Source organism: Eutrigla gurnardus, assembly GCF_963514095.1.
Source record: "Eutrigla gurnardus genome assembly, chromosome: 23".
Lineage (NCBI taxonomy): Eukaryota > Metazoa > Chordata > Actinopteri > Perciformes > Triglidae > Eutrigla > Eutrigla gurnardus.
Genome location: NC_139934.1, coordinates 12,372,979 through 12,386,209, shown reverse-complemented (window position 1 = coordinate 12,386,209; position 13,231 = coordinate 12,372,979). Strand labels below are relative to the sequence as shown.

Sequence of the window (13,231 nt, the reverse complement as noted above, 5' to 3'; positions counted from 1 at the left end):
GTTCGTATATCAGCCTCCCTGGTTTCCATCAGCAGCGACAGACACCAGACCCGTCCAGGAACACCGACAGACGATGTGTGGGAAGTGAAATGCATCAACAAATCGGTGCGCTCTCCTCGCCAGAAATGTTGACAGAAACACTTTAAAGACTAAAGAATCAAAAACACTTGTTTTTTTTTTTTGTCACTTTAATGAATTTGACTCGATATTAAAATCAGTCCAACTGCAACAGGACATGAGACAAGGGAATTAGAGGAGGTAGTTACATAACAGTGTTTGTGGCGTAAACTGTGATCATCTAAACAATCGGGTAGTGATGATGAGTGAAGCCTAAACAGTCCAGTCAGCTCTCGGTAGTAATGGATGCTTTGCTGTCCAGGGAAGTTATGAAACAATAAATATTTAGTATCAAAAACACCATTGATCCCTTTTTAAGTGGCTTAACATTTTCAGTGTACGAGCTCCACAATATCGATCTCAACATACTTGACTGAAGGAAATACTGCAAGTACAAAAAAAAACCCCAAACTGATGCATGCTTTGAGCATTTGAATGCTTTTATCCATCAAAAAGAAACACTGAGAAAATTCAACATCTTAACACTTTTCATGACAAACTTCTGTTTCCATCCAAAAAAGGATTCAAAGGTTTAGTTCATTCAATATTGCGTATGCAGATCAACTGTGCATCAACATACACGCAGTGAAAGACTGGAAACGTGCCGGCTTTGTTTTCATTCACGTCGGGGCAGAAACGTATGAGACGATCGGAAATGTTTTCACCTCATAATGTGAAAAATCCTGTTCAACCACCAAACTGTGAAACCTGGTAAGTAACACTGAACCTCTTTGACATCCGTTAGAACAGAAATATGAAATAACCACAGACGCTCCCTAGTTTAACGTGGAGACATGAACAGGTTTCAGAATTATTATTTTAAGTTTTAAAAATGTTTAATGAAGGTGTGAATTAAGGAGTTATGTTTTCAAACTCTCATAAGAGCCGTTTAAGAAATACTCTTCCTCTTCTTCATATGTGATGTAGTGTGAGTGTAGGACTGAGCTACTGCTTTTTATCAGATTCCTTACTTCAAAGAATACCAATTTTATTTTAATTTTATTTTCAAGCCCATCTTTCTGTCCACACAAGCCATGACAACGATCCACGATACCAATCTGGTACTGGGCTGTTTTCAGTTGCCGGGACAAAAACACCTACGTGGTTCAGATTATAGATCAGCTGATTCCAGCCCAGTGGCCGTGTCTGCTCAGTGTCACGGGCAACAATCCATGGTTTTATACCATGTAGTGTGTCAAAGTAGACAACGGACTGGAATGCTTTACAACGTCCTGACAGGAAATCTAGCATGTTTGATTTCTCTTCTTCTTTTATTTTCCACTACATGTTCGGTCACAGCCGTCACTTTGTCCAACAGGAGCACAGAGCGACCTGCAACTACGGTAAACAACGTCGAAGAGGAACGATGTTGGTGCCGTGAATGGAATTGTGAAATGGAGGAAACATTTAGGTTTCTATGGCAACAACAGCCCCGCCTCTTTGATGGTTCCTCAAGGAATTATCACGACAGAAAGGATTAAGGATGGAGAGAAATAGCAGAGGGACTTCAGCGACCCGGTGAGTGGGGATGACATCACACACACCAGCTCTGATTGGACGACGTGTACTCTCATGTCTCCGCCAAGTCACAACAAGACTTTATGACTATAAATCTCTCAATATGACATAGAGACCATACCGACACAATCACATCCAGGAATAACTGACTGTTAAAGGGCCAGTTTGTAGGACTTACTGGCCTCTAGTGGCGAAGTTGTAGATTGCATCCAACTGCAATACCCCTCCACTCCCCCCTCCCTTCCCAAGCGTGTCAGAGAACAGTGGCCTGCAGGTAACAAAAATGTGGAAGTCTCCAGAGCCAGTGTTTGGTATGTCCCTCCTGGGCTACTGTAGAAACATGGCCGACTCCGTGAAGAGGACCCACTCCCCCATGTAGATTTAAACCGCTCAGTCTAAAACGAAAACATAAGGATTCTTAAGGAGCCTCAGTCCTGGACAAGTGGTGATAAGGTACACAAAGCAAGCGCTCGACTTTAAAAGAAGCAGATCCTCGGTTTCTTGAACACAACTACGTCACAGTCCTACATGAGCAACGGAGCGTTATTTCCACAGTGAAAAATACCAATCTAATATCAAAAAGATGTATCAAAACTCCTACTCTCTACACGTAGCTATCAAAACTGAGCATTGTGACTGACGACCTGCATGTAGTGCATGTTTTTAAACCATCCTCTCCAACAATCCACACAGTGTTATTATATACAGAGCATTTCACGTATTAGTGCCTTGAAAAAAAGGTGCTGGTTCAGTGAACAAATCGGTGCAGGTGATCGGTGAGGTCCTCTGAATGCTCCCCCGGCGATGTGTTCAAGGAACGTCTGAAGACCCGGAACTGACGATACAAAGGAGACAAAATCGAATTAACATCATATTCCATTTTTATGTGATCCTGATAAACAAATAAATTTTGATGAAATTAACAGGTTACCTGTTTGAATTAAAATGCTGCTTCGGCATCAGGTAAAGAAACTATAGAAGAGGAGATGGAAAGAAAAATTCATTACAAAGCCTTTAAAATCATCCGTTTTTAAAGCTCTGACACCACTGTGAGGTTCAACACTTTCAAAATAAGAGTTGAGAAGACAACAAGAAGCAGAGAAGTTATGGGTTCGGTTGGGAATAGGCATGGGACGATATGAACATTTCATGATTATCCTGGCCAAAATAATTGTAATACACAATGTTATCCTGATAATCATCAAAATATATGCTTATACATACTGGTATCACTTTACTTTGAAGGCACGAAACAAATATTTGTATTGCCTCAGATTAGATGCTTTTTTTTTGGTGGACATTCTTTTTAGTGAGAAACAATCTTTAATAAGATGATCTTAAATCATAAGGTCTCTCACATGATATTTACGACTATCCCGATAATGGAAATTCACCACCATCAACTTATTGGGAGCCATTAAATCCTCTATCGTCCCATCCCTAGTTGGGAATGCCTGGAAAACGGTTCTCCCAGTGATTAGCGGTCTAAACTAAGAAGCTGCAGCGGAAAGACTGATGGCAAAATGTCACAGTGGAAGAAAAGGCCACGAAGAAAGAAAGGACTGTTGTCTAAGTCACATGACTCCGAGGCTCATTAAGGCAAACCGCCCCGACTCTACAGCTCAGTGGGAACACGTAGGAAGGTCATCAACATGCAGTCACACTGACAATGGTTCTGTCTCTGATTTGTCTTGTGCTTTGAAGAATCAAATGTATTTTTAAAAAGCAACATTTCCCAAAAGTCCACACAGCTGGCTGGGAGAAAAACACCACATCTGTGGTCAACACGTATACCTTTTACAGACCCTTACAGGGAACACAACACCAAGCAGAGACCACCCAACCAATCACAGCAATGACACAACAATGACCAAATGGATCCATCACACCCACCGGCTACAAACACACATACGGCGTGTGTGCGTGCGCGTGTGTGTCTCATGAGTAGTAAGCCGGCGCTTTCTTGCTGTAGGGTGGTGGGAGGCGACGCATGGAGAGAGGGGGGGGCACCCTGACGAAGCATGGAGGAGGAGAATGAGGTGAGTTGACAGCGTGATGAAGATCAGTAACCTTCCTCAGCCTGCTGGTAACATCCAAACCTCTTCTTCTGATGCTTGATGAAAAGCTACTTCTTAAGGTCTTGAAAAGGACGTTTCAAGGGTCCCACAACTGTCACATAAATGGATCTATTTTTCAGTTTTTAAAACTATTTACATTCACAACCTGCATCGTCGTTCACCCTGAAGTCCCAAAAGATTAGCTTTCTTTGGAGATCTTAGGCAAACGAGACGGCAATCTAATGACTTATGTGCACAAGAAATATACCGTAGGTCTTGTGCAAACACAGAAAATAAATAGCGCGCACAAGATACATATTTTAACTAGATATGGACTTGATACAGCAGATACTAACTAGTGTCCAGACAAACCTCACATCAAGCTTTTTAGTGAGTTTTTTTAGTAGTAGTGTGAGATTATGAAAAGTATTTATGAGTTAAGAAATGTCTTTGACATCCTCTTGTGGAGCAATACCAAAATACTACAATATCTGGAGCATTGCTACTAAAAAAAATCCACAGACATTCAATTTACTTCAAATTATAACTTCTTTAAAAAATCTCAAATATGGCCATCTTTTTTCAATAACTTTTGTGTGCCATAATGAATCTACAACACGGCATTTCTACGGTGACAAAGAGCTGAAATGCCTCATAAGTTGAAATGGAAACAGGAACAAACTGGGTCGAATCAGGGGAAGTGAGCCTCAGATGTATGAGGAAACATGAAATACAGAAGTATTAAAGATAATTTTCTTACCAGCTCGCCCGCACAGCTTCGATGTCACTCACTAAGTTTTGGGCCAAACAAATTCCAAAAATCTGTGGATGAAAAAAATGAAACAACATTAAATGACAGCATTATTTAAAATAAAGGAACTATGGGACAATGCTATTGTTTTCTGGGACTTCATGACGGTTGAACTTGTGAACGGAACTGACCTGCAGTAGTGCAACTCCAATAAAGATCCCGGCCACCAAGGTGAGGTTGTCCTGCAGCCACTTCTCAAACTGCGGCACGCAGCCTTTCACGTTGATGTAGTCCTTCTGCTCCGAGTCCTGATGGGCAAACCTACCATGATCAGCTCTACTATTTTCACCACCACAGGTTTAAAGAACAAGCTGGCACTTGAAACTCATTCCGAGTCAAAATGAAAAATTAAATGATAAAAATGTAAAAGTTGTAGGAGTTTCATTCATGACAGCGTCCGGTACGGAGACTGATCAGTCTGATTAGTATTAAATATGGCGCTTTAATCCACATTCAACCCACCTTTAAAATCCACTGTAAGCAATAAAAATTCGATATTTTCAAAAAGAAGGACAGATGTGGGACAGTGGAAGGAATGAAAGGATGAGTGAGTTACTTACGGGTTTAGCTCGAATGTCGTATCCACACTGAGTGTTTATTACATCCTCCTAGAGACAGAAAGAAGAAGCTTTATGAAGCTAGCTAGCTACCTAGCTTTGTAGCTAGTTAGCTATGTAGCTTGTCCCTCTCCAGAGCAGCGGGGAGCGAGGCGGAGGGACCGTTAGGCCCAGGGCTATGTAGCATTACCAGTGTAGCATTAAAGAATGACCGAATAAACAAGCTAGCTTAACTAGCCAGCTGTCCGCTAGTTAGCTAGTTTCCAAGCTAGTTTCCAAGCTAGTTTGGTAATTCCACTGCTTTAACTTGTTACAGAAAATGAGCCGCACACAGATGTCACTCATCTGCCAATAATAATGTTCTTCCCTATACGGTGTGATGTGTGGATGAATCATTAGCTTGTTACATTTGACTAATTTAGTCTCTCAGTGCTTCGTAATGCTACTACTCCGCTGATTAAACAGGTTAAAATGCTAAGAGGAGTCCGCATTAGCCGGCTCCCTCAGGTTTCACAGTGTTCTCCAGCGTTAGCATGCAGAGTGAGTGACGCGTACCGCCGGGTCCTTGGTGCAGCAGGAGAAGGGAACGCCACACTTCTCCCGACTGGGATTCTGATCGGTGCAGTTAAAATAGATGTTCAGGTTCCAGTCATCCGCTCCGAACGCACCGCAGCACTCCCACTGAAGACACACAGAGAGGAAGCAATGCTTACAGAGGGCAGTTTGAGAGCCATCACCAGTGGACCTTTGCTAAGTACAATCAGAACAAGTGCAAAGCCTCACATATCAGGGTTACCTCAGGTAACCTCGAGCTGTTTGGATGGTCTCCAAAAAGCTACTACGTGGGATTTGTGTAAATATCGTTTCCAAAGTCAGGAGTGAACTTTGGTGTTGGACTGTGAATGACCACGTACATATTCCTGAGTGAAGTCAATGAGGTTCTGCAGATCGATGTCGTCCCGATACGCCCGGATGTTATTGTTGATGAACAGGTTGAGCTGGTCTTTGATCCAGTCCTTAAAGACGAACGCCAGGACTCCCGTCGTCAACTCCAGGAAAAAGATGATTCCCAGAAACACGGAGAACTACGACAGGAAGACAACGAGACTGTGAGTTCCCCCATCGCTCATCGCTGCGGTAAACTGGGAGGTTTTTAATAGAGGAACATACAAACTTGAGGAGGAATGTGTTTTCCCGCAGCGCGCCGATGCATCCCGCAAAGCCCAGGATGAACATGACCCCCCCAACCACCATGAAGAGCCAGACTGGGTCCAGCCCCCCCAGGTCTGTGATGGATGAGATGTTGGACAGGACACCCTGGAGGGGACAGAGCACAACACACAGTGAGAGCCGGGCAGCTGCATCTCCTCCACGAGGCCCCCAATTAAATAGGATGAAATAACCTGGTTCAAGTTCCCAGAAGCTAAACCATGTTTGTGAAATTTGTCTGTGCTGTTAGAGTAAAGTGGCTTATTTGCTGAAAACAGATGACTGCTGCTGGAAACAAGGCTGCAGGTCATAAAATTAAAACAATGAGCTAAAAGAGGCTAAAAGAGGCTGGGAATTGCAGCTTAGTGATATTCTCTGTGGATTCGTCACCACAAATGACTGCTTTCACATTTGAGCCATTGATTGTTCACATAATGTATAAAAATATTGATTAGTGGAGTGCCTTGGTAGCCGAGTGGTTACAGAGCATGACAGATAACTACAACTGCAGTGTAGCGTTAAAGAATGACAGAATTAGCAAGCTAGCTCACTAGCCAGCTGTCGGCTAGTTAGCTAGCTAGACAATTCCACCGCTTAAATGTTGCACCTGTTACATAAAATAACTTAACATACATAAAAAACTTAACATAAAAAAACATAATGAAGATTTTAAATGTTACTCATTTAGTCTGTCTCTCTATGCTTTGTAACAGATGTCTAGCTAGGTGGCTAGTTAACTCAGTGGCTAGTTAACTCAGTGGCTAGTTAGCTTGGTAGCTAGTTAGCTTGGTAGCTTGTACTTATTCGTTTCTCCATGCTTCCTAATGATACTACTACACTGCTAGTTGTTAGGGTAAAACCTTGGCTCGGTAAACTGCGACTTGCCGGAAGTAGGTTTACTTTATACGGAAGCGTCCCGCTACAACAGTCACAATAGAGGCGGTACACTTCAAAATGGCCAGCGCTCGAGTGTGAACCTCCCTTCTACTCCTATTCTATATATGGCAGTTACATGAAAACAAAATGACTGGTGTCTCTGCTTACCTTCTCACTCCATGCCCACAGTCCAATTCCCACCAAGGCCATGCCCAGCAGCTGCAAAACACCACAATCATGTCAAATCACTGGGGAGATGTGTTGATGCCCAACGACACGAAGGCAGTCTGTCACATCTTTGTTCAAACAGATTGGCCCCGAGGCCCCCGTGACCCCGATTGTCTGGTTCTGCCCTCGGCCCTCTTTGTCTCATGTTGTCTTTTATTTCCCTCTCAGTACGATATCATACTCAGCTGGGCTTCATCCTATGTTTACATGACATCATTACATCACACCTGAAACCTGCATCACACCTGGAAAAGCGCTATATAAAATGTATGTATGTATTATTATTATTATTATTATTATTATTAAGTATAGCATTGCATAAAGAGAACTGATAACTGAGAACTGATAAATAAATAAAAACATTTTGCTTCCTGTAGTTTGAAAAATCAAGCTCTATGTTTTACTTCTCTGGTGATTTTGTCAACGAGTCAGTAAGAAAGCATTCATCTTTATGTGAGCATCTGTTGTCCAGAGCTGATTTACGCTTCATTAAATCCCCACAGCCCTCTGACCTGCTGTATGATACACCCGCAGCCTCTGACATCACACTGTTCCCTGTGATGACATCACCTACAGGACGACCACACTCATCGGACAGGTCTGTTATGAATCATGTGTGTGTAACGGCCTCGTTTCAGTTTTCAGAACACTCAGTCTGTTCGCCCTGCTGGCAAGAGACACACGGGTAGCAGCTGCTGTAGCAGCAGACCTCAGATCAGCTCCTCTCCTCACCTTGAACCTTTTATTCTTGAGATGAATTACGACGTCACACGCTAAGACTCAATTGTAACCATTGGCAACGTGACATGCAGTCAAATTAAGACCGACATTGTCTCAGATTGATATCATATATAAATAGTTTTTTTTATCTCTCTCTCCTGGCTGTGCATTCCCATCATGCATCTGTGCACCATCCAGACAACATCAGTTGTTGAGCTGCACACTGTTTTGGCCCAGCTGAGTGTATTTATTATAATTATTGATCATTATTGCACCCTCTGCTCAGTCCTTCCGCATGCTGCGCATGAACCATACGAGCAGAATAAAAACACCTCAAACATGATGGTAAAACATAATTATTACAAATAACTAGTAATATTTGCTTAAATATATATATATATATATGCTGTTGAAAGCACATTTCTGGTATCTGCTGTATTTGACATGAATGACATCACTTCTTAAGCCTATGACGTCAGACTGAAGTGTAAGGTGCCATTCAGCTGCCGCCTATGTGTTATGAATGATAAGCCTGCGGGCTGAGCTCTCATTAGTTCACTCCAAAAAGCCGATTAGCTCTCTGCTGCTGCGGCTGCGTCTATAACGGACCGACGGAAGGATCACTCGTATCGATCCGACTGTGATACATGAAAGAGAGGCGGTGATGATCGGGGCCTTGCTCCCCGTCGGACCCGAACATAACCGAAGTGTACCGGAGAGAGGCGCAGAATCAAACAATAAACCGTCTCACCCAAAACAGGATGTTGAATCCGAAAATGAAGTACTTGATGCAGCAGCTGACTTCGTTGCCTTTGTACTGATTCCCCGACATGTTTGAGCATCGTCGGCGCGGCGTCTCTGCGGGAGGAAAAAATAAAACACGGGCCTGCTTCACAGGCTTTGTGCGCGCGACGGAGCAGGTTCAGCGCTGCGGGGAGGCATCGCACTCGGGTCCGCGTCGAATGTCCTCACGACCCGCTTCAGATCCGCGTCCGGATCATGTTGGAAGGGGCGTCCGGGACGCGCTCGCACCCGCGCGGCGGTGAAGATGTACGGCGGAGGTTGAACGCAGCAAACCGCAGAATAAAAAACGGTCCGCTGTTTACGGGGCAAATTGCGCCTGAAGGAGGCGTACCGCTGCTGCGGGAGGTCGTCGCTGATTGGCTGGGTAAAGACTTAGAGACTGAGATGCAGCCAATCATCTCAGAGGACAGATGAGGCACTTCCTGTGTCCTAAGCGATGTGGCCTACTAATTTGATACTGCTGCTGCTGCTGCATAATAATAATAATAATGATGATGATAATGATAATGATAATAATATTATTTATAATAATAATAATAATAATAACAATAACAATAACATAACCTTTTCTTCTATTATTAATAATAATAATAATAATAACGGATTTTAGAAACACCTTTTCATTACATTGCATTTTGTAAAACAAACTGAATATTTTGAAATATTTATATATTATATATTTATTATATATATATCATGATCATCATCGTCGTCTTCAGATCTGTGGTCACAAATGCATATTCCCGTAGCAGAATCCCATCCACCTAATATAAGGAAGCCATTAAACTATAACTGTTCTATTATAATTGCTTTAAGATGCAAAAAACAAAACAAAACAAAACAAAAAAACGATGCATTCTCAAAATTGAGCCAAAATATTATACAAAACCATTTTTATTTCAACGGTGATTTAGACAGAATGACCCATTTGCCTTTGTTTCCCCCCACCCATACATGTACATGAATCATACAGCATTAAAATGCACTACAGGGTACAGATTGTTTTACAACTAAGTGTATATAATAAATACACATATTATTAAAAGAGAGTCAAACATATAAAACTAACTGCATGGCTGCACACCGCTTGAGGCAAATGACTAAGTATTATTTTGTTGTGCTGAACCTTAAAACTAAAGATCTATCAGTGTAACTCCACGTGAATACAGCTGTGCTGCTAGCGAGCTGTAGCAGCTGATAGTCACGGAGTTTCAAGGCCACTGGTAGGAAAATAACATCTTTGTGGAATGTAATTAAATAATAGTCTACATACGAGTTAAGTTGCAGTTACTAACTATGTCCACTGGAGGGCAGTGAGCGCTCATGATTGACAAATTGACATCCCGATCAAGTCAGACATAACAATACTTCCGGTAGTAACCTTCAAAATAAAAGATGATAACTAGAATGAAGTTCTGGTACTGTTTATCAAATCTGGGAGAAAAAGACTGGTGAAAATGAGTCTGAAGAACTTTTTTGCAACCTAAAATATTTTTCAGAATTGATGTGAAGTAATCTTTTGTTTCCTGCTGTTTTTTTTTTTATGAAAAAATATTAGATTTTGATAAAAAATAAAGTTTTCCCCAACATATGTTGTTATATGGGTGCGCAAATATGACCAGGAATAAGATCTAAAAGGCATTTTTCATTTCAGCTTGACTTTAATGTAATGATCAGAATAATATTAGTGCATTGCTGTTAATGTTTCTTGAAAAGGTTGCCTAGATTGCACATTGTTGACAAATGCCCATTAAATGTAGAGCCTGAAAGAAATATTATTTTGAAAAGAAGTGAAAAAGGCTAAAAGTTTATTATCGTCAATATTATTATATAGTGTCCTCACCCCTTTGCCAATGTTGTTATGAAATATCCACCATATCAGAGGTGGAGTAGATATGTTTTCATAAATCATACACGGGATCAGCTGTGGAGGGGGTGTGACTGGTAAAGCACCAGTAAGGGTTCACTCAGCGAGCCTCTGTTCAGACAGTAGAGACTCTGTGTCAGGGCTTCATGAAGGACCAGACTCCCACTCTCGTCTGTGTAACGCAGCTGAAAGCCCACCGCCTCCAGAGGCTTCACAGGCAGAACAGCTGACACATCAAACACATCGTATCCGGATGAGGACCGCTGGTCCAGGGTCAGCAGTCTCTCCTCGAGGGCAGGACTTTCCTTTAGGGCTCCCTGTGAAGCGGTGACACTGTGCAGGGTGACAGTCACGCTGATGGGACGGGGGTGCAGCGTTTTCCTGAACAGAACCAGCTCTGCACCCAGCATGGAGGGGTTCAGGCCGCTGACATTGAACCAGATCCATCCTGGAGGAACCTGATGAGGACCTGGGTGATCCAATGAAGGAAAAGAGAAGGGATTACTTATCCCTGACAAGTAATGAAATATTTTAATTTGAATCCTCCCAGAATAGACGCCAGGTCTCTCATCTGACATCTCTGAATGGTTCACTCACATTTGGGCTGCTAAATAATAGTTTTGAATTTGATATGACCCCATTGATTAACAAATTCATTATACATATTACATACTACTTTCTATTGGACCGCATTTCAGAGGCAAATATTGGACTTTTTTCTTCTTATAATATTATAATATATAATAATGTAACAACTTGTGATCTAATGAGGCATTAAGTAAAATATCCTAATACGTCTTCCACCACCTGAAATTTTAACTCGCACAATTATTGCAGGAAACCTCTCAGTGGAATGTCTCTGTTCTGAACTTTATACTGTGATAATATGTGAATATTGTGCCCCCAAGTGGCCAGTATTTAATACAGTATCTAGAATTAAATCTCGACACTCTGTCTGTCTTCATATTTGGTCGGTTTGAAGCTTGCACATCTGGCCAAAAGCCAAACAGTGATGTCACAGCAGGTGTTTTGCTGATGGAAAACTTCCAGGTTGCCGAGTGCAAAGACGTCATCACAGCAACGCAGGTAAGGCTTGTTCATTTAGTCTCATGATGTAAAGCACAGGAATGTAAAGCATCAAGAAAGTAAAGTTAACTCGTTTAAAACACTTAATTCAAAATTCTTACCAACGACACTCCGAAAGCTCTGCACCAGCGTTCCATCTGAACTCCCAAAGTCTTGAGCCTCCAGTGAGTCCAGACGCTGATAGATCCCCCTCATGTAAGGATGTGGCTTCGCCTGATGGCTCGCAGACACTTTATTGATGTGAAGCATTTCCAAAATGGCTTTGTTGCGCTCCTGGTTATCCTCTGCATCCCGGCGGTGATCCATCAGCAGCAAGCCTGTGACGGAGCACAGCAGCAGGAAGACCAGCGTCACATCAAAGAACCCCAAGCAGACTCCTCGAAACATCCTGGGTTCGGATAATCTCCAACCAGTCTGATGTGATCCTGGATTTGCGCTTCGTTTTCTGTCAAAGTGCTGCTTGGATTTCCACCTGGCTGGCCACTGTAACGGCCGGTATGCAGGAACCACAGGGGCTGTCAGGACTTAGTGAAGCAATCCCGTTCTGAAGCTGAGGAATGTTACTTTCTTTTGATAAACACTCTACCGAGGACCGTGCTGCTGAGCCACAGTCCTGCTCTCAACCACAGGGCTGATGCATGGTCGCCGGAGCAACGCTGCAAGAGGAGCATCTGCATTATTCAATCATCCACTTTAAAAATAAACTTCATGACAGTCTCTCCACAACCAGGTGATTAATATGTAAGCAACCTGTAACAATGATTATTTTACTGTCAGCAACAGACATTCATCAATAAGGGGAAGACCCTCTGAATGTGAAGGATGAAGGCCGATAAGTCTTCTATGTAATGACGCAAAGCAACCCTGTCTCTTACAAAATTCAACAACATAAGACACTGCACTCTCAATTAACTTTTCCAGGGTTTGGTTTAAAATGATTATGAGATACAAAAATGCTACAAAAGTACGTGGTTATGTTTAGGCAGGTTCTTGGTTCTAAGCCCTGTTTTTGTTGACTCGTCAAACAACCAGACCTCCTACATGGACTTCCACAAACGTGCTTGAAACCTATTTGTGATACTTCAAGAGCAACATAATCCACAACAAAACACCTTTCCCTCTGAACAAAGTTCACAATGCAGTTTGGTTGTGTGAGAACGTGAGGAGACCAGGCCGGTTGGAACATCAGATGTCCTTATTTGCAGATGACGACATGCTATACGGAGCAAGCCTTTCCCCTCTTTACCTCGCATATTGCAAGTTTTAAATGATAATGGAGTAACATAAGAGGAATGGCTCAAAGCCCTAATGAGACAACAAGACACAGCTGGGCAGACATGAGGGAGGAGGGCAGCCTTCACAGAGGTCACTTAAAGGTCGA

At 42.4% G+C, this 13,231-nt stretch overlaps 2 protein-coding genes across 3 annotated transcripts; both read right to left on the bottom strand.

The window, feature by feature from the left end:
- Positions 1-187: 187 nt before the first annotated feature.
- Positions 188-9,223, bottom strand: tspan5a (tetraspanin 5a). 2 transcript variants are annotated; one of them, XM_084002658.1, is made up of 11 exons: positions 8,845-9,223; positions 7,314-7,364; positions 6,231-6,377; positions 5,975-6,145; positions 5,616-5,741; positions 5,064-5,111; positions 4,635-4,751; positions 4,453-4,514; positions 3,529-3,646; positions 2,567-2,607; positions 188-2,470 (listed from the first exon to the last, which is right to left on the bottom strand). In XM_084002658.1, exons 1-9 carry the CDS (start codon positions 8,923-8,925, stop codon positions 3,574-3,576), a joined length of 876 nt encoding a protein of 291 aa, XP_083858784.1. In that variant the 5' UTR covers positions 8,926-9,223; the 3' UTR covers positions 188-2,470; positions 2,567-2,607; positions 3,529-3,573. The 2 variants fall into 2 exon arrangements, with proteins under 2 accessions (XP_083858784.1, XP_083858785.1); XM_084002659.1 differs by lacking the exon at positions 3,529-3,646 and having other exon boundaries at positions 8,845-9,222.
- A 1,594-nt stretch (positions 9,224-10,817) lies between these two features.
- LOC311009125 (uncharacterized protein) lies at positions 10,818-12,313 on the bottom strand (the record flags this gene model as incomplete). Its single annotated transcript, XM_084003098.1, has 2 exons — positions 11,952-12,313; positions 10,818-11,233 (listed from the first exon to the last, which is right to left on the bottom strand). Exons 1-2 carry the CDS (start codon positions 12,235-12,237, stop codon positions 10,818-10,820), a joined length of 702 nt encoding a protein of 233 aa, XP_083859224.1. The 5' UTR covers positions 12,238-12,313.
- Positions 12,314-13,231: the final 918 nt, after the last annotated feature.